Raw genomic sequence first — 24,162 nt, 5'->3', positions numbered from 1 at the left:
AACTATAAGAATCTGCGCTTAAATCTCATTATTCTTTGCTGGCATTATCCAGAAATAAAAAAACCCACCAAATAGGTCCTAATCAGGCCGCCTCTTATTGAGGGAATGAGACAGTGGGACATATGGATAGCCCTGAATAAACGCTGATCATTTCACCTATATCTGCTGAGGAAAAAAAAGGCACTGGTTAAAGTTAGGATCCCTGCCCAACTGTATACTTCAGACCCGTAGGGCAATATTTACTCCTCCATACTCTGAAGGCTCATAGCCTATCCCCCAGGGTGGGCTCCTGAGTTAATTCAGAGGTATTCTGGATTCATTGTAATATAACTTAGACCCAAACAAATCAAAACAATTATAGAAATACTGCTAAAGAGTATTTCTCATTGAGTCCCTTTGGTGCAATCGTGTCCAGAGTTCTGATCCAATGGATTTCTCTCTGTAAGAGCATTTTCTTCCGATCTCCCCCTCGCCTTGGTAATGGAATATGGTCAACCGCCATTAATTTGAGTGACGGGAGCGTATGTCCTAGTTCCAAAAAATGTCTAGAAACTGGAAATTCTGATACCCCATCACGGTATGCGACCCGAATATTTGAGCGGTGGTTTCGAATCCGTTCCCTTAGCGGTAAGTCAGTTTTGCCTATATAAACCAGGCCGCAGGGACATGACAGCTTGTAGATGACGAAATCACTGGTACAAGTTAAGCGATGTTTAATAGTATACTGTTTCCCAGTATGAGGATGTGAGAACGTGCGCCCTGGGACCATGTGTCCACAGGTAACACAACCCAGGCACCGATAGCACCCGTAATTGCTCTTAGTTGTTTTGATGTCATAACAGTGGGAAGGATCCGTCTTCACAAGTAAGTCTCTCAAACTCTTGTTTCTCTTAAAGCTCATCATAGGCGGAGAAGCAAATTCCTTAGGAAGGCTGGTGTCATTGCTGAGTATCCGCCAGTTCCTATTCACAGCTCTTCTTAATGCTAAGGAGGCCGTATTGTAAATTGTTGGAAACACCAAACGTTGGGTTTTGTTGTTAGAACTTGCCTCCTGCTGCTGGCATTTCAGTAAGGCTTTATCCAGGATTGCTTTCTTGTAGCCCCGTTCAAGGAACTTGTCCCTCATGATGTTGATTTGTTCCTGTGCTTTCAAAGGGTCTGAGTTGTTCCTGAAGACCCTCAGGAACTGAGAATATGGTAAGGAAGCTTTCAGATGGCTTGGGTGGAAGCTATCGGCATGTAAGAGTGTATTACGGTCAGTAGGTTTGGTGAACAGGGTATAAATGATCCTACTGTTTTCAATCCCCACTCTCACGTCGAGGAAATCGACGGTGGTTCTACTGGCTGTCATGGTCAATTCGATATTGGGGCTCGCCTTGTTAATTATGGCTACCATGTCGAAGACGGTATCTGGATCGCCTCTCACTATGAAGAACAGGTCATCAATGAAGCGTGCATACAATAAAATTTTGGTCTTAAATGGTTCCAGAATATGTTCCGTCTCAAATTTATACATATAACAGTTGGCATACATCGGTGCCATGGCTGCCCCCATCGAGGTACCCGCTATCTGGCGATACCACGTATTCTCGAAGCGGAAATAATTACATGTTAGCACTGCTTCTAGTAGTTCCATTACAAATTCGATGGGTGGACCCTGGTAGTGTGAAGATTGTGCCAGTACTTGTCTAGTAGCAGCTATGCCGTCAAGGTGAGGAATGACAGTGTACAAGCTTTTGATGTCGCAAGTCAAGAGCATCACTGGTTCAGGAGGTAAATCCACTGCGGAGATTAATCGTAAAAACGAAGGTGTGTCTTTCAAGCATGTTGAGAGGTTGACCACTGTCTCCTTCATGAGAAAGTCAAGCCAGGATTCCTTCTTTGGCTGACACAATGGGACGACCGGGGGGTCTTTCGACATTTTTGTGTACTTTCGGTAAGGTATACAGGATGGGTGTCCTGGGATTTGATGGTGTCAGAAACTCATATAGTTCCTTTGTTAGATAGTCGGCTTCCAGACCTCTTCTGAGTATCCTCTCCAAATGGTTCTGCAATTGCATCGTGGGGTCCGTGGGGATCTGAAGGTATGTTTGCTGGTCACCTAGTTGGTTAAGAATCTCTTCCCGATAATCCACATAGTTCATAACAACTATGCCTCCCCCCTTGTCAGCTGGTCTTATAACGATTCCACTGTCGTTGGACAGTGATTTGATGATCTCTCTGTCCCTGACCGTGCAATTGGAATGTGACTTATGCTGTGTGCCAAAAATATCTCTTGCTTCCTTCTCCACTGAACGTAGAAAAGTTTTGATCGTGGCCTGGTTGGATATTGGGTCAAAGGTACTCTTAGGTTTAAACTTTGATCTTTGATCTGTCGCCTGTGTTGGATGGTTTTTAAAGAAATCTCTGAGTCGCATAGTGCGTCCGAATTTGAATAGTTCACTCTCCCACTGGAGTTGATTAGGTCCATTGGTGGGGACAGCGAGTGACTTTTTTCATGGAGGATTTTTTTACCCTAGCTGGGGGACTGACCGAACAGGCCGAACTATGGCAATATAATGACATTGACGCAGAAAGGATTAGATGGTCAGAAACTACGACAGATTTACCCAGTACTACCACGTTACGGGAAATTTATTTTGAACTACTCAGACTGAAGAAACGTGAGACTGATCTGGATTTACACGGATTATTCTTATCAGAGTATCATAAGAAACTACAGATCCCGAGGGGCTTCAGGGTGAAAAACGTCCCTACTATTGGGAGACTCAAGCCGAAGGTATGCAGGAAATGGGTGGCCGTACTGAACAAATGTTCTCTCGACTTGATGCTGGTGATCATTGAGGATGTGAGAGAGGATCTGGTCCAAATACGGAGAAGAATTACAGAGCTTGAGACACAACAAACAATCCTCCTGTCATCTGTAGAAGCCGCACCAACCCTATTGAAATTGGAGGAAAATGTGAAACAATATAAAACGGATCTTGTACGCTTCAAAAGAGAGAAACAGGAAAAAGTAGCGGCTGATTATAAAGAGCACACTGTGTACAGGTGGCTGAGTGGACACAGTGAACGTCCTACGTTTGCAAGGAAACGCAAGTTTATACGTAAACCACGACAATTCACTATAGATAAAACGTCGGGGGAGTCGAATTCGGAGTCTGACACCTATCCTGAGAGAAGTACTACCTCTGAGCCTTTTTTAGAAGGGGCACAAAAAGAATTTACAGGGATACGGACGAGGAACCAATATCGGAATCTGGCACCAGAAAGAGGCTCATTACGAGACGGGGCCAGAAGGGGAGAACCTTCTGGGGGAAGAGGGAGGCCCCCAAGATTCCAGATGTGATACCTGTTTTCAACATCTCATCCAGAAAACTCCTTCCTGACGAACTCAATTTACTTAGCAAAGGGTTATCCTTTGTCCCCACCAATGGACCTAATCAACTCCAGTGGGAGAGTGAACTATTCAAATTCGGACGCACTATGCGACTCAGAGATTTCTTTAAAAACCATCCAACACAGGCGACAGATCAAAGTTTAAACCTAAGAGTACCTTTGACCCAATATCCAACCAGGCCACGATCAAAACTTTTCTACGTTCAGTGGAGAAGGAAGCAAGAGATATTTTTGGCACACAGCATAAGTCACATTCCAATTGCACGGTCAGGGACAGAGAGATCATCAAATCACTGTCCAACGACAGTGGAATCGTTATAAGACCAGCTGACAAGGGGGGAGGCATAGTTGTTATGAACTATGTGGATTATCGGGAAGAGATTCTTAACCAACTAGGTGACCAGCAAACATACCTTCAGATCCCCACGGACCCCACGATGCAATTGCAGAACCATTTGGAGAGGATACTCAGAAGAGGTCTGGAAGCCGACTATCTAACAAAGGAACTATATGAGTTTCTGACACCATCAAATCCCAGGACACCCATCCTGTATACCTTACCGAAAGTACACAAAAATGTCGAAAGACCCCCCGGTCGTCCCATTGTGTCAGCCAAAGAAGGAATCCTGGAACCGATAGCCCAATGGCTTGACTTTCTCATGAAGGAGACAGTGGTCAACCTCTCAACATGCTTGAAAGACACACCTTCGTTTTTACGATTAATCTCCGCAGTGGATTTACCTCCTGAACCAGTGATGCTCTTGACTTGCGACATCAAAAGCTTGTACACTGTCATTCCTCACCTTGACGGCATAGCTGCTACTAGACAAGTACTGGCACAATCTTCACACTACCAGGGTCCACCCATCGAATTTGTAATGGAACTACTAGAAGCAGTGCTAACATGTAATTATTTCCGCTTCGAGAATACGTGGTATCGCCAGATAGCGGGTACCTCGATGGGGGCAGCCATGGCACCGATGTATGCCAACTGTTATATGTATAAATTCGAGACGGAACATATTCTGGAACCATTTAAGACCAAAATTTTATTGTATGCACGCTTCATTGATGACCTGTTCTTCATAGTGAGAGGCGATCCAGATACCGTCTCCGACATGGTAGCCATAATTAACAAGGCGAGCCCCAATATCGAATTGACCATGACAGCCAGTAGAACCACCTTCGATTTCCTCGACGTGAGAGTGGGGATTGAAAACAGTAGGATCATTTATACCCTGTTCACCAAACCTACTGACCGTAATACACTCTTACATGCCGATAGCTTCCACCCAAGCCATCTGAAAGCTTCCTTACCATATTCTCAGTTCCTGAGGGTCTTCAGGAACAACTCAGACCCTTTGAAAGCACAGGAACAAATCAACATCATGAGGGACAAGTTCCTTGAACGGGGCTACAAGAAAGCAATCCTGGATAAAGCCTTACTGAAATGCCAGCAGCAGGAGGCAAGTTCTAACAACAAAACCCAACGTTTGGTGTTTCCAACAATTTACAATACGGCCTCCTTAGCATTAAGAAGAGCTGTGAATAGGAACTGGCGGATACTCAGCAATGACACCAGCCTTCCTAAGGAATTTGCTTCTCCGCCTATGATGAGCTTTAAGAGAAACAAGAGTTTGAGAGACTTACTTGTGAAGACGGATCCTTCCCACTGTTATGACATCAAAACAACTAAGAGCAATTACGGGTGCTATCGGTGCCTGGGTTGTGTTACCTGTGGACACATGGTCCCAGGGCGCACGTTCTCACATCCTCATACTGGGAAACAGTATACTATTAAACATCGCTTAACTTGTACCAGTGATTTCGTCATCTACAAGCTGTCATGTCCCTGCGGCCTGGTTTATATAGGCAAAACTGACTTACCGCTAAGGGAACGGATTCGAAACCACCGCTCAAATATTCGGGTCGCATACCGTGATGGAGTATCAGAATTTCCAGTTTCTAGACATTTTTTGGAACTAGGACATACGCTCCCGTCACTCAAATTAATGGCGGTTGACCATATTCCATTACCAAGGCGAGGGGGAGATCGGAAGAAAATGCTCTTACAGAGAGAAATCCATTGGATCAGAACTCTGGACACGATTGCACCAAAGGGACTCAATGAGAAATACTCTTTAGCAGTATTTCTATAATTGTTTTGATTTGTTTGGGTCTAAGTTATATTACAATGAATCCAGAATACCTCTGAATTAACTCAGGAGCCCACCCTGGGGGATAGGCTATGAGCCTTCAGAGTATGGAGGAGTAAATATTGCCCTACGGGTCTGAAGTATACAGTTGGGCAGGGATCCTAACTTTAACCAGTGCCTTTTTTTTCCTCAGCAGATATAGGTGAAATGATCAGCGTTTATTCAGGGCTATCCATATGTCCCACTGTCTCATTCCCTCAATAAGAGGCGGCCTGATTAGGACCTATTTGGTGGGTTTTTTTATTTCTGGATAATGCCAGCAAAGAATAATGAGATTTAAGCGCAGATTCTTATAGTTGATCCATATCATGAAATAGAATAGTCTTCTTTGTTAAATAACTAATCGCCTTGTGCGATGCTTAGTGGCTAGGGGAAGTACAGCAGGATATCCACTAGGGTTGTTAGTGCTGATATATTTAAAAGTAGGCATATGGTTTTGCATAGTTCCACACTATTTACTATCCTGTCAGTTGAAGTAACTGACAGGACTATAACAGATAGAAGTGTGTTAATGTGGCCACTTTCTCCTTTGATTGTTAGTGTTTAAAATGTAGAATGATAGTTTACCCTTTAATGTCTAAGGATTATATGTTCCTTTAAGGGAGTAGCCATACCCTGCATGTCCTTTCAGCCAGTCCCCCAGCGGTAATATTTGTTTTAATGTATAATATGTGTTATGTATATTATTGAGTGCCTTTTCATGTGTGTTTTATGACACTGTTTTATCCGGGTAGTATGTGTATCTGACCACATTTTGCCTGACTGGGAGGCAGACCCTGTAAGCCTCGGTCCGCGCCCGCTAAGATAGGAGAGCGTCTGGTTGCCATGGAGACGCTCCCCTCAGTGCCGTGCGCCGGACGGACGCGTGGGCGATGTGTGATGACGTCATCCACACGCGACCGGCACTTTCGGCGGGGAAATTGACCGGACGGCTTGTGGGGGCTTGCACCCAGCCAGGTGTGGTAAGTACACTGTTTGATTAGGGGTTATTGGTGTGGTATATAGGTGGAATCTTGTACATTGCTAACCTTGTCCTGATGAAAGTCTGATTGGTCAGACTGAAACGTCGATTTTTTAACCTGGAGCATTAAAAGTTAAATTTTATTTTTAAACAAAGTGAGTCCGTGGAGTGCTATCTACTTTTTCTTTATATATATATATATATATATATATATATATATTTGTGTACGGCACATTACGAGGACGTTAGGAAATGATAATAAAAGAAGCAGTATTAGTAATAGCAAGTCAGTTGAGGTGTGCCGAAACTGACGTGAGGTTAGGCCTGTAAAAGAGGGCCCACCTAGGAGAAATGTTAATGAATTGAGGGTGCGGTGGGAGGGGCACTTCCGGGAACGTCGTATGACAGGTAAGCTGGGTAGTTGTGCGTTATATAGGGCAAGTTGTACCTCCCACAATTCCAGGCCAAGCCTTCTATTTGTGTGCGGCACACTACGAGGACGTTAGGTAATGATAATAAAAGAAGCAGTATTAGTAATAGCAAGTCAGTTGAGGTGTGTCGAAACTGACGTGAGGTTAGGCCTGTAAAAGAGGGCAAAAATTATTAGAAGCGATTTCTCAAAACACACATAAGTTAATTTAAATACAAACATTATTTAGACATATTATGGAAAGCCATTCTTATTTTTTTTTTCAGGGTTAGGAATGTACCTATTTTATGCAGACGATTTCCATCTTCCCATGTTTTTAATGATGTGTGTCGGTACGTGGTTACCTGAGGCAGCTGAAGCTGCACCAATGCAAAAGCAATGACCTGTGAATGCGTGTGGGTTATGTCCAAGCCTGAGCAATAATGTACGAATGTAATACATAAATTGTTTAGTTGTTAGGGGCTTCCCTTGAATGGCCAACAATCTGTGTTGGAAGTGATTTGGGACATCAATAGTTTATCTAAAAGCAGGACAGGACACCATTTGGTAAAGGTAGGATAGTATTTAATTTCTACCGGAGGACCTGTTTGGCTTGTTTTGGTATGGCTAATGGATAAGATATAGTGGTCTTGTTCTTTGTTTAGGTGTTTCTTTCTCCAATGAGAATTCTTTGGGTCTCCAAAAATCATAGAAAGCCAAGTAAGCTGCGGATTTTATAATTAGGTTTATGGTGTGTTCAAAAGGGGTCGTGTCGAGAATATCGGAGATACTTTTAAATAGTTTACTGTCTATCGGAAGTCTCTTGATGGGATTGTGTGCTGATAATCTGTGAACCCCTCTTAAGATGCTTTTTACTGGGTAAGACGTTAGGAATGGAGTTTTGTTGGGATGGCTGGTTAACATGTAGTGTTGTATGCCTGTTAAGTAGAGTTTGATAGTGTTGTATGCTAAATTAAGAGAAATATGGCAAAAAGTTGTGAATGCAACAACAGTTTCAACAGAAAAAAAAATGTATTATGTGATAATCACGAACAAAATCTTTAAACAATTTGTAAGCTCTAGAGTAGGCTTTCCTTGTATTAGTGGACAAGCCTGCTTGTGCGAGAGATCTACTATGCTGTAAAAGAGAACTTATATCATAATTAGTTCTGTGAAGCTTGGAGATCCCCTGGGTTGCGGGTTTGCTGAAAAAAATCCTGTATATTCAAGCGTGAGAGAGCATCAGCAGCGTTATTTTGAACACCCAGAACGTGAAAACATGTTATGCAGAATTGCAGGTTAGCCTCTAGCCAGGTCAGTCTCCTTATTAATTTCATAATTGTTAGTGACTGAGAGCGGCCTTTGTTAACTATATCACAGGTAGCTATGTTATCTGAAAAACATCTGACTGACTGTCCACTCCATTCTTTACCCCAGACGTGTGCGGCTGCTACTATAGGATACATTTCAAAAAGAGCGGAGGTGTTATTGAAATTTTCGAGTGAGGTGGTCTCAACTGGCCAAGAGTTCACCGAAAATGGCTGCATACCCTAATGCACCTGAAGCATCGGTCCAAATTACAGGGGAATCATCAGATATGGGTGGAACAAATAGCGATCTGCCATTCCAAGAAGATAGGAATAGCTGCCACATTTGTAGATCAGCTCTAGCTGATTTGTCAAGGGAAGTTGTGGAGTCGTCGTCGGGGAGGCCGTGCAATAGTGAGAGGATTCTGGAGATGAAGGACCTACCCTGAGGAATTATTCTCATAGCAAAGTTTAGTGAACCGAGTAGTGACTGCAGTTGTTTCCTTGTGCAAGTGCCTTGTGACGTGCAAGTGTTTATGTAAGAAAGTATCCGGTCTACTTTCTCTTGAGGCAGGCTGGCTTGCATAGAAACTGAATTGAGTGTAATACCCAGGAATGTGATCACCGTGTTAGGACCTTCAGTTTTGTCTTGTGCAACGGGGACTCCTAAGTCTTTGAAAAGAGTGAGCATGTGGTTAAGGCTGTGGGGTGTGTGTTGGTGAGGTTCAATGGTGAGGAAGTCGTCTAGGTAATGAATGACTACTGGACATCTGCAAGAGTTGAGTAGGAGCCAGGTTAAAGTTTCAGCAAATATATCAAATAACTTGGGGCTACTTTTGGACCCGAAGGTCAGTCTTGTCACGAAATAGTAGCTTCCTTCCCACTTAACTCCATGCAGATGCCAGAGTGACTGGTGGATGGGAAGCAGTTTAAACGCGTTTGTGATGTCTGATTTACTTAACCAAGCAGCCTTCCCAGCATTAATGATTGCTTGGATGGCATCGTCGATTCTGGCGTATTGCAGGGAAAAATCATCTGCAGGAATCAGAGCATTAAGGCTAGGTGTTGGGGATGAGTGTGGAGCGGAGAAGTCAATAATCAGTCGCTTTTTATTGTTATATTTCCCTGTTGCGATACCTAGTGGGTTTGTCCTCCAGGAAGTGAAAGGAGGAGTAGAGAAAGGGCCTATCATAAAACCATGTGTGATTTCTTTCTGTAATAGTTTGCGTATACTGTCTGGATCTGTAACTGCCGATTGTAAGTTGGGGCACCCCTTTGGGGAGTGACACGAACCCTGTGTGGAACCCATTAGTAAACCCCGCCGTGAGAAATTCAACCAAATGAACAGAAGGATGATTAGACAGGTAGCGTTGCAACTTAGGTACGTTTATTGGTGTGGAAGATTTGTTAGGGTACAGTCTGTTGGGGCACATCGTTTTGGCATGTGCTCTAAAACACATTGAGCATACGTGCAATAGCCTACAAGAACTATAACTGCAACCACCTGCATTAAAATTGTTGCAGACCTGTGCTTTACCTAGAAAAACAATAGGCCTACCAAGTTTGTCTCTCACTTCCCTCTGTGATGTGTTGGATTGATAACCAGAATTGGCGCTACTGGTAGAAGGGGTCGCTACATTTTCGGGACAGAAGTTAACTGAAGGAGCAGCAGAAGAGCATATAGCGCAGGAAGGGGTTTTAAGGCCTGCAAAATGCATCAGAAACAATTCTGTGTCTAGTTGTGCCCAATCAGTAATCATATTGTACTGGGAGAGAGAAGCAGCGGATCTTGAAGAAAATGACTTATGATAGTCATAAAATGCATAGTCGCCGTACTTATATGCTTACTCAATCACTTTATGAAGGTATAAGTCAAGCTCTTCTCTCCGTAGTGGGAAAGCTGTACAGATCACATCTCTGTACAAGCCAAATGCGAGGACAAATTTGGGGATATTGAGTTTCCTATTAAGTCTAGGATCTCTAGATTTCATCACTACTGACAGATCCTCGAAGGTATAGGCCCTGTTTTCTACCACGTCTTGCGAAGCAATCAGTAGTGATGCTAAGTTTATGTCCTTCCCCTCTATAATGTCCCGTCTTAGAGACTGAGGAATGAGATGAATGGGGTTAATGAGATTAGTAGCTCTACTAGCTGGTAGAGGGTTATCTTTACCTCGTGGGTTAGGTGTGGGCTGAGTAACTGGCACTGGAACCTCTGGAACGGTTGTGATATTGTTTGACTCCAGATTATCCAACCTATTGTTAATCGTTGCTACTGAGGAAACCAGGGAGGCCATCATGTTGTGTAATTCTGCCAGGCTATTTTGCACATTGAAATCAGAACTGGGGCCTGGCCTTTCGTTGTCATCAGTAATATTTAACAACCTAAACAGTTCAGCTTTCCTGGCTGTAGCCTGGAAAGGAATATTCCTCTTTTTAAGTTGAGGTGATCTTGGGGATAGTCCAGGAACGATAGCTGGAAGCTGGACTTGGTGGGTCGGTTTGTCTCTGTGAGCCTGATCTGAGTGGGGTGCTGGCCACCGACAAATCACCTCCTTGTGTAGACTCGTTAGATATGCTACGGAAGTGAGGTAGAAGGGGTAAGGTTAGTATAGTACCGTATAGAACGGTAGTGACCCAGCTTACTAGGCTAGTGCCTACGGGCGAAATTGTATTAACTAGCTTAGTTTGGTGACAGGTGAAGCCCTGACTACTTTCCAAGTGGCTATGAGAGGCTCTACCTATGATTTGGCTCGTGGGGCCTTTGTGCCACTGAGGTGGGTGGCGGGGTGTTGGCCTCTCGGTGACGATTAACAGAGAAATAACGATTGGCCGTGACGGGTGAGGCCCTAACTATGACTTGGTGCAAGGCTCTAACTATGAAATGGGACGATTGGCCTGAACCTCTGAACGTAGCGGTAGATGGTATGCCTTGCGGGACCACTTGATTGGTAGGCGAAGAGGCCTATGGGATTTACCTAATTTGGCGAGAGATTAAAGGGTAACCTTGTTTGTGTTTGACCCGTATACATACCTGATAAATGACTTGTCTGACGTATACTGAAGTAGTTAACAATTCTTACTTGAACCTAGAATATTTCACAAATTTAAATGACCACCTAATCCCTGGGAGCAGCCGAAGAAATGTATTTCATTATTTATTTTTCAACAAATGTATACTACCCGTATGCGTGGAAAAAGATTTAAAGAAGATTTGGCGGGTGATAGCCAGCACTTTAACCATGCATTAGTTGCTTTTAGTCAAAAGTTCCGCTTGTACGCTGTGTCGTATATAGTGTTTTTTTTAATGGAGGGGAGAAACATATAAAACAACGTCATTTAAACAATATTGTATAATGTAGTTATTAATACGAAAAGCACGAGACTGTAAATAACTGTCCGTAGTTAACCATGGGCACTTTAAGAACCCCAATTGAAGGTACTGCGTAAAGAACCCATATATAAATACACACATATATATTAAGCCTTTAGCAGCATTTACCCGCTTGAGCTTTGGCCAACCACAAGGTGGTGATAAAGCCAATACCAACCAGGCTACGCCACATATGATTGATAACATATAAGTTATTTTAAATGGAACCTGTAATACGTGAGTGAAATGTCAACTTGAACCAACAAGCGTTTATACCCCACGAATTGCTAGTTTGAACGAACGGAGGGGTAAATGTTTAACATGAAATGGTTAATAGCAATTTATTATTATTATTATCATCATCATCATTATATTATTATTATCATCCTAAAAGAGTATAATTATCAGAGTATAATGTTTGAGAGGTTTGAACTGACTGCCGGCAGGCGGGAAACAAAAGATAAGACAGAGTTGAACATAATATAAGCTATATAACAATTAATAGATTAAATTACAGAATTGTAATAGTGACGTGTCTAATACCGGCGTGCGAGTGAAAAGAGTAGCAGGTTAAAATGACAGTCAGTTTATAACCCATCTGATAATTAAATTCAGTTTTGACACAGTGTACAATTTGAAAAAGTACATGAAAGTTATACAAACATTTAAATGAATGAAACCAATATATATTGACCATAGCCACAAGGTGGCGATATTTAGCCCCACATACTGAGTAAATGACATTCTGACAGTTAAAACCAGCCTATATGCAGGGAAAAGCTATGAAAGAAAATAGCCGAAAGCAGCCCCGAATAGGAAGATGTTACCTCGAACAAGGAGCGCACGTAAGTATAGGGAGGTAATGTATTGCAGCGTCTGAACGGTAAAACAAAGCCGGTACGCGGCATGAAAGCAAGTATGCACCCTTTATGTGCCGTGCCCCCTGTGAGTACGTGGGGGGTCCCTTTGAGCCTAGCACGTTGCCGGGGAGCCTGAGGGACGAAGGGGTTCCCTAACTAATGCTACTCGTGGCGTTGGATGCGCCCGTGCAGTAACTCACTGTTTTACCCGTGGGACAACCTTGTAGAGCGGTTAGGCTTCCATTTACCGGCCCGAACTCGATATGCTGACACTATCTCGCTTGCCCGCGCATCCGGAACACGTGAACCGGAAGTAGAACGAAGCACTTCCGGGAACGTCGAATGACAGGTAAGCTGGGTAGTTGTGCGTTATCTAGGGCAAGTTGTACCTCCCACAATTCCAGGCCAAGCCTTCTATATATACACACATACATATACATACACACACACATACACTGTCTAGGTGTATTTTACTGTTATATATATATATATATATTATATATATATATATATATATATATATATATAATTAATATCAAGTTACACGTAGACTAATACTGATTAAATATATATATATATAATTATTGTTATATATATATTTATATATCATATAAAAAAATATGTAAATACGTTAAAAAATAAAATTAAAAAAATAATTAAAAAGAAATAATTAAAAAAATATATAGATGTGTGTTATTTCGTTCTAACTGTAGTGATATTAATATATATATATTTATATATCAAAATACACGTAGAACGAAATAATATATATCTATATACATAAATATATACGTATATATATATACACACACACACACATATATATACACACACATATATATATACACACACACATATATTTATGTAATATTTTTTACATAATTAGGTATCTTAATTAATTACAATTAGCGGGACCTGCCTGACAACCCATACCGAAAGTAAAGGGAATTTCATTTGCTAGCACTATATTTAACCCTATAACGTTCCAAGACACCATAAAACCTGTACATGGGGGGTACTGTTCTGCTCGGGAGACTTCGCTGAACACAAATATTAGTGTTTCAAAACAGTAAAATGTATTACAACGATGATATCGCCAGTAAAAGTGAAGTTTTTTTGCATTTTTCATGCACAAACAGCACTTACACGGACGATATAATTGCTGCAATACTTTTTACTGTTTTGAAACACAAATATTTGTGTTCAGCTAAGTCTCCCAAGTACAACAGTACCCCTCATGTACAGGTTTTATGGTGTTTTCAAAAATTACAGCGTCAAATATAAGGCGTGTGTTTCATTTTTTTCACATTAAAATTCGCCAGCTTGCTTACGTTGCCTTTATGACCCTATGGTAGCCCAAGAATTAAAATTACCCCTATGATGGCATACTATTTGCAATAGTAGACAACCCAAGGTATTGCAAATGGGGTATGTCCAGTCTTTTTTAGTAGCCACTTAGTCACAAACACTGGCCAAAATTGGCGTTTTTTGCATTTTTAATAAGCGCACCACTATGTCAGTCAGCATTTGAAAAATGCAAAGTTCTGTAGTTTTTATTTTAAAAAGTATACCCATATAAACAGACAAAACCAACTACAGTAACTACTAACAATGTTATACTTACCAACATTCAGCACATTTATTGGAAGGAAAATAGAAAAACATTGCGAATCAATGTGGGAGGATGAATGAATTCTGCAACAAACCTTGTGTAGAGAGAATAGACTGCTTGGAGGTTGTCTATACTGGTTGTAATTGTGTTTTTTCTGTTTGAAATTAACACAAATCTCATGGATCAAGATACAATTAAAGTGAAACAACTGGCAAAAATGTACCCCACATTTATATGTGTGTGTATATGTATATGTATATATATATTTATATTTGTAGTCGGGGACAAAAGCCGTATACATGATAAGTTAGATATATGAGCAAGTCGGTTGTGGTGTGCCAAAACCGACGTATCGGGTAATAAAAGAGGGCCCACCTGTAATAGTAATATGTATAAGGGGAGAGGTGGGAGGGATGAACCAGGCAGCATCAGCCCTGTGGTGTAGGGGGCCTGAGTCTAAATAGCCGGGTAACCCCTCCCACAACTTCAGGCTATGCCTTCCAATTTGTAGTCGGGGACAAAAGCCGCCTACATGATAAAGTTAGATATATGAGCAAGTCGGTTGTGGTGTGCTGAAACCGACGTATCGGGTAGGCCTGTAATAAAAGAGGGCAAAAAGTTGAACAAGATACCTTATTACACATCTTTACGTTGCAAGATTCGTAAAGGCTTGTCCTACTCAACTCTAGCTTTGGTTGTGGAATGTATCTAGTAATATACTGTGGATTTAGAGGGTCCTAATGTTTATGGTGTGAGCAGGGACATTTGTCTGGAAGCAGCTGATGCTGCCGTGATTCTGGAGGAATGTCCCAAAAAGGCATTGGGGTTGAGTCCCCGCCTAGTTAAGAGGGTTCTGAGGTATATTATGAATTTAGCTGTAGTGAGTGGTTTGCCCTGCAGTTAAATAGGGGCATATTGAGATTTGGTCCAGTGAGTGATAACCTGTAAAGGTCTGACAGTTTGACCGGCACCTTATGTCCCTACAGATTACATTTGGTAAGAGGATGTGAACTGTTTGGTACTAGGATAGGCACTTAAGATATGGTGTTGTATTCCAGCCAGGTAAGTTTTGTAGTGTTAAGATAGATTTTTAAATTGTGTGGACAAAAAGGAGAGGAGTGTCGCATTGGCGACTAGTGAACGAATATTGGTATTATGTTAATCGGTGGTAAACTTGTTGTAAAGGTGAAATCTCTATTCTATGCTCGAGATGTATAATCAGAGAGGGCAGCTCAATCCAGAAATCTGCCAAATGCCATGAGACGAGTTAGTGCAGGATTAAGCCATGGAATGTGGGTATAGCCAGCTGCTTTATTGTCAGAGAAGCACTTGACAGGTTCCCCTATTTACTCATTCCTCCCCAGGCCTTGAAGGCGGCCGCTATGGGGTAGATTCCAAAGAAATGTTGACGAGGAATGGAAAGATTTTTTTTCCCCTTCTTTCAAGAGACTTAACTGACCAGGCATCTCAGAACCAAAAGTCACCAAATTGGCTGTGAAATCAGTGTGTGCGGACGCATTGGTCCATGTAACTGGGAAATGATGAGAAATGGCGGGAATAACCTAGCCTCCTATTCCAGTGTGGTATGAACCTGAGCCATATGTGTAGGTCTGCTTACAACTAGTGCCAGAATGCAACGGTCGGTGGGAAGAAGACTCAGAGGTCGGGAAATAAATGTGCAGAATAATTCTCATGGCGAACTTCAATGTGCCCAGTAGGACTGTAGATCCATTCCCACCCCCCCACCCCCACCCCCAGCGTGTTCTTCAGAAGAAAAGGTTCCCCGGACTCCGATGTGCTGTACCTTCTCTGTAGGTGGACATGTTCTGTAGCATATTATTGTCAAGATGAATGCCTAAGAAGGTCAGTTTGTGAAAGTGGAACCCCTAGTGATGAAAAGTGCCATTGTCTTGTGAATACTAACCAAAGCGGGGTGAGGGCGTTCTATGGCGAGGAAGTTATCTAAGATAACGGGTGAATGCAGGACATTCGCTAATATTGAGTGTTAGTCAACATAGTGTGTTAGCAAATAAGACAAACAGCTTGGGGTTACTCTTTGCTCTAAAAGTTACACGTGTGGGAAAGTCATGACAATCCCTCGATAAAATGCCACGAACATGCCCTCGAGATGGCTGAATAGGAAGAAGCTTGGAGGCATAGGAAATGTCTGTCTTGCCCACCCAAGCTCTGGTCAACCCCTTTGGCATAGTGCTGGGAGAATTCCTTAGAGGAAATCAATGAGTTGAGGCTAGGGGTGGGTAATTAATATGGTTGTCAAATACCTTCTTAAGCAACGTGATTGTGTTGCTGGGTCTATTAATGCGGACTGAAGGTTCTGACACTCCTGAATACCGGACAGGAGTGTGACCAGACCTGTGTGGAACTGGTGTGTGGAAACCTTGATGTAGAAGTCGACTGAGTGACGGAAAGGGTGTGCTTAGAGGTAAAACTCCAGGTTGTCGATGCAAACCTTCTCTATGGTGAGGAGAAGTAGAGCTACTTACGTCACGAAAGTCTGAAGGCTAGGATGAATTCTGGGATAGTGAGTTTCTGATTGAGTCTGGGATTCTGGTGTATAGAACGACCTACAGATCATCGTAGTAGTAAGACTTGTACTCTAAGACATCGTGGGAGGCAATCAGTAAGGAGACTAAAATTAACCTTTCCAGATGTATTTGTGTAAGGTCAGGGACACAAAGTACGAGGGAGTTATAATGTAAACCGATGTGCTAGGGGCGGGATTTGAAAGGATAACATAACCATGAGAGGGATTTGGGAGTCCTGTGGCTGGGATGTGCGTCAATGCCTGTGGAGATTCCAGTCTCTGTAGTCCATCGTTGATGTTATGTATGGAGGCAAGTAGAGTGGATATCAACTGTTTGACTTCATGTGATTTGGACAAGAGGGCAGGGGCCACTGAAAAGTGTGGCAAGAACGTTGGCCTCTCGGGGACTGTAAAAAGAGTCAATATAAGAGGCCATGCTGGGTGAGGCCCTAACTCGTAACCTAGAGAGGTTGATGTGAGGTGTTAGCTATGTTTTGGGCCGAGGGGCGTATACCTCCATATCCGGATGAAGATGGGTGTTGGCCTCATGGAATTGATAAAGATAAGGCTAGTTACTGGCATAGCTGGGTACCAGGCCGCCAGTTGACATACCGGATCCGAGAATGGGACGGGTGATGGGTTGTAGCGAGGTGGGTAAACATACCTTGCTCGAGGTAGAATGTGGTTTCCTTGCCAGAGGAATGAGATATTGGAGAACCTAAAGGGAAATGATGGTGGGAGGCAAGTTAGAACTGGAATTGGGCTTGACTTGCTGTGAACGAAATACGCCTGTATAATCGGGGTGGTTTTTCTTGAGGCTGGTCTATGAATAGGTAACCTGAGGACATAGTTGTTAGAATCCTGACCCTACGATGGCGAGTACAAGCTTCATAGGACATAAATCAAGTATCCCTATAAGTGAGTAGGGTGAGGATCCTAGGCCACTACCAGAGACCATGGGGAGTGTTTAACCAATACTGCAACAATAATGGGGGATAGGCAGAGTCATGAGTGACCGTTAATTGGTCCTGTGACTTCTGCAGCTAAAATACATATAGGGAGATATGGAATACCAAGCTATGAGGGCAGTTTTGAGCTATCCCGGTAGGACTTAGAATATTTAATTATGGTCGTGCCAGCATGGGAAGGGGGGTGTATGTGTGGGGAATTAAGGATCCCCGGGTGTGGGCCTGTGTACGGCCTGGCGGAGGAATTGCGTGCCAGCGTTGGCTGGTGTAACATAGAACAGTTAGAGTGGAGTTGCTGTAGGTTTGGTGATACTATGCCTGAATAGCAAGGGTCGGTTAGGATGATGAACTTGCTTGAGTAGAATATAGCAGCAATGAGTAAATAACCTTTAGTGAATAATACGTGACTATTTTGATGTAGAGTCAGGGAGAACATATGATGGTATGGTAAAGCCTGGTACACTAGGGTTTGTCCCAGGGAACATGACAATACATATACTGAACATAGGAGTGTGTCGTGTTGCAAAAAAGGTTTAGCCAATAGGTGGTCGTCCTCCAAATAAGTAATATACCTATCATGGGAGCAAGTATATAGATTGGCCATAATACATGGTAACAAATGTGAACGTGATGACTGCCTCAGAACAGTACCAAGTACATGAGTGATAAAATAAGACATATGCGATATATGATGGTAATGCAATATACGTAGTGAATATTAAACGCCTACCAGAGCTGAATTAGTAATGGGAAACTGACAATATCCATGCACAATCGTAAATAATAACAAGAAACATAGCAAGCACAACCGAACTACAGGGGGCAGGTTAGTAGCAGACTAAATACTTTCAAAAAAGAACCTGGACATTTCATGTATCAGGGAACAGTGTAAAACTAACGAATTGGTACTATGATTGTGGTGGCCGCTCGATGGAAGCATGTAACTGAGATAGACTGGAGACTAGTTCGGTAGAAATTTGATGAAAAGAAACTAGCGAATAGGAATGGAACAAAGAGCAGGCAGGAGTAGGTGAACTGACTTAAGTCCTGAACGGGAAAAAGTCCAGAATGGACAGTATGTAAGAACGTAAACGTGTGAACAATTGTGTGTTCATGGATTTGGCCCGTACAGGCAGACTCATGGATTTGACTGGTACAGGAAACAAACAACTTGACCCGGAAGCTTGCGGTGAGGTGAGAGGTCAGCTATGCGGCTGGAAAGTACCCAGACTTGGTGGACACAAGGTTTGGTCCAGGAAAAGGCCCGGGAAGCTGGTAAGGGGTCTCATAGCGCCGGCGGGAACGAAACGCCAGTTCTGGAGAGGAGGTGAGTAGTCTCTGACTGCGTGTGGCTGGAACAGCATGATGGGAGTTGTTGGAGCCGGGAGAACTCTAAAATGGGCAGTTTTATCACACAGCACTGTGCCACAGAAGTTTTGAGAGCGCGTGCAATTGACATGCTGACTAAAGGAATGTCCACCAGAGCTGTTGCCCGTGAATTGAATGTTAATTTCATGAAAAATGAGGGCAAAAACAAAAGTGTCACGTTTATAATTTTGTTCAGTGTATATATATATGATTCACAGAAGGGTCAGCACTAAATGAAGTTACAAAATTATTTTAGGTGAATAGTAGTATAAGGCAGCACTCCTTAGAATGGTAGGGGGCTCCCTCTTGATACCCCACAGTTGTCAAGAGAAAAAGATGCAGGGATATAAGGATGCGCCTATATATATATATATATATTATACGTACAACATGTAGTATAACAAACGATCCTATAGTTGCATTACTAAGAAAGGCAATACTATTAGGAGCTTGCACTGCATGGGGAAGGACATTCAGAAAGACTGGTAAGTAAAGGGGGTAGGGGAAAGCTGCAATTGGCCATCTGACAGCAACTCCCAACTGATTCCTCTCCTGCAACTGTCATTTATATAAAAAAATAAAAACACACTGTGGCGGTACCAGCCTTGCCACTGGGCATTGGAGAAGACTGATTGCCAGCCTCCTGCCATGTGACTATGGCCCCTGGGATGTATTGCCTGCTCTCCTGTACTGCTGAGGATTGCTACCCCTTAGGTGGATTTGGCTATAGAGCTTGTGTAGTGCCCTCTGTTGGTAGCAACAGTAATATGCACTACCTGAATAGCAAGACTGGTAATTTGCATATTCGGGTAGATTTGCATATCGCTAATTCTGCATGCAGGAGAGACATTTGTGTTAATTATGGTCTTCCCCACCTATTTATAAATATGTAATTATGTTATAATAAGTCACTGAATGTTGCCTGCTATGATTTGACTGTTTGTAATTTTATTGAGTTTTCACAGCAATGTTAATGTAATGACCAAATGGGCTAGTCCCAAGTAAAATAAAGATTTTGTCAGTTCTACTTCACCCTCAATTTGGAGTCCTGTCTCTTATTGGGGGAATCTGCTACAAGGGATTGCTATGCTCTGCATATTCCCTTGCTATAATCACTCCTAAGCTCTTTTAAGAGCTCGGTCCTGCTTCGCTCTGGAAGGAAGAGAGGTTCGTCCTGCGGTGGTTCTGTTGTCGGCTAGAGTGCTTGGAATCCTCAAGAAGCGCTAGGAGCATCCATCAACGGAGGTACCCAGTCGGGGTGCCAGGTGATCCGTTACACACACTCAGGCTTCAGTGAACACTATTCTACCAATCTACTTCCCTAATACTACCCTTACCTTTTGGGTCACTTTACCCCACTCCCTCTAGCATTTGTCTGGTTACAATTAAGGGTTTGTTAGTCCACCCATTGTAAAGCACTATGGATTTTTGTGGCACTCTATAAATAATAATAATAATAAGACATTATCCAGCCTGGAACTCCCAATGTTACACCTCCAGCAGCAGGCTGCTATATCTCTGTATACAGACTCAAAGCACTAGGACCACTTTAGATTGCTGATTGTGTTTGGAGTAACCTTTTAACTAATCACTAGTTCATATGTGATTATACCTGCAATATTATACTCTTTATTTAAAAAGACAGTAGCACACCTGACTATGGTAAAGTAAAACCTGATGATGCCTGGGACAAATTGTGCTCAACCAGATTGTACTGTAAACAGGCTGCATGTATAGTACCCCAGTGAAAGTGACTTACGTAATTTAACACTTATCATGCAGAAGATAAGTATTTTTTTGCAAATAAAGTTCCATTTGATCAGGGGTGCCCAAAAGGTACCCCTGATTTAAAACTACAGCACCCATGATGTGTTGTCATTCTAAAAACATTCTAGATGCATGCAAAGCATCATGGGAGTTGTAGTTCTACAACATTTGGGAATCTACCTTTTGAGCACAACTGCCTTAGATATATGTTTAGATTCATAAACAGCTTTTAATCTCTAGTAACTATAGTATTGATTGTACATTAAATTGTGTCACAAATGAACACTGATTGTAAAAATCATGGAAACTATTTACAAAGTGTATACACAGACCTTTAAAAATGCTCCATAACAATGAAAACCAAGGCACTGCACAGGTGCAGAACATCCACACAATTTAAAACAACGAACCTGCAAGGAAAATAAAGTGACCATTAAATTACCCCATGAGAAAGAGAGGATAACTATAACAGAAATGTATTTACAATAGAATAATTGCTTTGACAGCTTCAATACTTAGCAGTGGTAAAACCAAAACACAGAAAACATAATAAAAAGTTGTATTCACACAAGGTGCAGTCTTTAATCATCTTATATTAAAAAATCTTACCTGAGAATGACTTTTCTTTGCATAAGAATATGTACAACAGTGGTTAGAGGACTATTCAGAAGATTGGTAACATAAAAAATGTGGGATATTAAAGGGACACTATAGTCAAGAACAACTACAACCTAATGTAGTAGTTCTAGTGTCTACTGCCTGTCCCTGCAAACGTTTTAATATAAACGCTGGCCATTCAGAGAAAAGACAGTGTTTACATTACTGCCTAGGAACACCTCTAATGGCATGTTAGTCCTACTTGGCAACTAATTAAGCGTTTTGCCATGCATGTGCAATAGCCCCCAATGCTTTCCTATGGCAAATCATTGAATTGGCTTAGATCATCAAGTGGAGCAGGGGTGGGGCCAGGTGCGAGACCAGCGCGATGCTGGAATAAAGGTGAGTAAAACACTTTTTTAACAGGGGACAAGGGGGCTGGGGACCTAAACAGCACTATTAGAACTATAGTGTCAGGAAAACGTTTGGATTTCTGACACTATAGTGTTCCTTTAAAGGGACACTATAGTCACCCGAACAACATCAGCTTAATGAAGTAGTTGTGGTGTATAGAACATGCCCCTGCAGCCTCACTGCTCAATCCTCTGCCATTTAGGAGTTAAATCCCTTTGTTTATGAACCCTAGTCACACCTCCCTGCATGTGACTTGCACAGCCTTCCATAAACACTTCCTGTAAAGAGAGCCCTATTTAGGCTTTCTTTATTGCAAGTTCTGTTTAATTAAGATTTTCTTATCCCCTGCTATGTTAATAGCTTGCTAGACCCTGCAAGAGCCTCCTGTATGTGATTAAAGTTCAATTTAGAGATTGAGATACAATTATTTAAGGTAAATTACATCTGTTTGAAAGTGAAACCAGTTTTTTTTTTCATGCAGGCTCTGTCAGTCATAGCCAGGGGAGGTGTGGCTAGGGCTGCATGAACAGAAACAAAGTGATTTAACTCCTAAATGACAGTGAATTGAGCGGTGAAATTGCTGGGGAATGATCTATACACTAAAACTGCTTTATTTAGCTAAAGTAATTTAGGTGACTATAGTGTTCCTTTAAGCAACAGATAAGCATCTGGATCAGCAGTTTTATTAAGCAAATTTTATTTGTAATAATGTAACTGTATATGCTCAATATATAATCAAAGAAACTAGGAGACTATCCAAGATCTTGACAAGATTGATAATCTGCTAGTGCTTCCCTGAGTTCTAATACTGCATGCAATCAAACAGATCTATTTATAAAACAGAAAGACAGGCTGCCTTTGCAAACTGAGGTGAATAATGGTGAGTGGACATCCCATCATCTTCATTAGTCAGTTGATAAATCACCCTCTGAAAACAATTTCAGGGTTAATTGTAGTAAGACAAGGCACACTGTCAAACACATAATAAATTAAACTAAATTAATGTAAAACATTAGCAAAAGTCCCCAGAAACCTATTTAAATCACATGGCAGTTATGTAACTGCCTCTGAACCCCAATGGAAGCCTTAATAGCCTGAAGAATAGTCCTAACATTGTTTTACTCAATGTATAATGGTAAGTGGATTAATAAAACAGAACTTGTATCTACACATATGCATGTCACTCCTTCTCCATCTGGGGACTTGAATGCTGTTAAAGCATTTGGAGGCCTCTATTAACAAGGGGATAAAGACTATAGTAAGTGCAGGCAGGTAAAGGTGCTATAGAAGGGTAATGGGTGTCGTAGTGTGTGCAGGGGGTAATAGGGGCCGTAGTGGGTGCTCCTTCCGGCCGGCGTAGGGGCATGTATTAAACTCTAACACAATAGAATGAGAGGGACCAAGTTCTTCCTCCTCACGGACGGCATCTTTGATCTCCTCACTGGCCATGAAGGGGGGTCAAGGCACAATATCCATAGGACAATTGACCCACTATAGCGACACCTGTTCGTACTGTTGAATTGGAGCTCCAATACACCCTCTAATTATACATACAACTCATCCCATCCTGTGAGCTGCAAAACGTCGGGAAACTGGGAAAGCATATCGGTAGGATGTGAGACAAAATCTGCCTGTTCAGTGGACATGAAGAGTGGCAAGGACAGAACCCCTCCTTCCCCCCTATTTTGATTGTAACTTGTCATGGTGTTTATGTAAGCAATGTAGGGGAAAGGTAATCCTCAGGGTTAAGTTATGAGCATGGACTTGGTGGTAAATGGTATGAAAGGTGGTCAGGTCCTCTAGGACTGACTGGCAATTAGGTGATATTTAATAAAAAAAGTTTATGCTATATATTAGTTGGTTAATTGTTTTAAAGTGTATGCTTGTTATGCCCCCTTGAGCTTTAAATAAAACACCATGGCCTAGCCCAATAAAATAAACAATTTGTGTCTGTTTTCACGGTGTGGTTTGTTTATTCAAATATATACTATTGCCTCCCATATAAATGAATCACAAAATGGAAACGTCTGATTGCTCCCTGTTCGCGCCCGCCTATTTTGTCATTTTGATTAAATAGGGGGTGCGACTTCACAAGGCTCCCGGCGCTTGAACGAGGTGAGTAAAAAGGGCTGCCTGGAGTGTCCCTTTAACACCTTAAACAAATATACAAACCAAAATAAAGAAAGAAAAACTTTAAAAAATATGTAGAAATTTACTATAAACTTGGCCAGATTGAATTACTGGGGAGTTAGGGGAATTTATTCAGCCTACCTCCCTCTTTTCCACTCACCTCAGTTTAAGACCAGTACATTAAATGTGGAGGAGCAGGAGAGAGAAACCCAAAACTGGAGTCTGCTCTGCAGGAT

The 24,162-nt window shown here is 42.1% G+C and overlaps 1 protein-coding gene across 1 annotated transcript in view; it reads right to left on the bottom strand.

The window, feature by feature from the left end:
• Positions 1–24,162, bottom strand: part of FBXO47 (F-box protein 47) — a 212,200-nt gene that overhangs the window by 59,780 nt on the left and 128,258 nt on the right. The window contains exon 5 of the mRNA XM_063456603.1: positions 21,118–21,195. Coding sequence (XP_063312673.1) covers positions 21,118–21,195 — 78 coding nt within the window. The remainder of the gene's footprint in view (positions 1–21,117; positions 21,196–24,162) is intronic.

This window comes from Pelobates fuscus, chromosome 5 (assembly GCF_036172605.1).
Source record: "Pelobates fuscus isolate aPelFus1 chromosome 5, aPelFus1.pri, whole genome shotgun sequence".
Classification (NCBI taxonomy): Eukaryota; Metazoa; Chordata; class Amphibia; order Anura; family Pelobatidae; genus Pelobates; species Pelobates fuscus.
The sequence above is the reverse complement of the archived record's forward strand: the minus strand, read 5'-3'. Positions and strand labels throughout refer to the sequence as shown.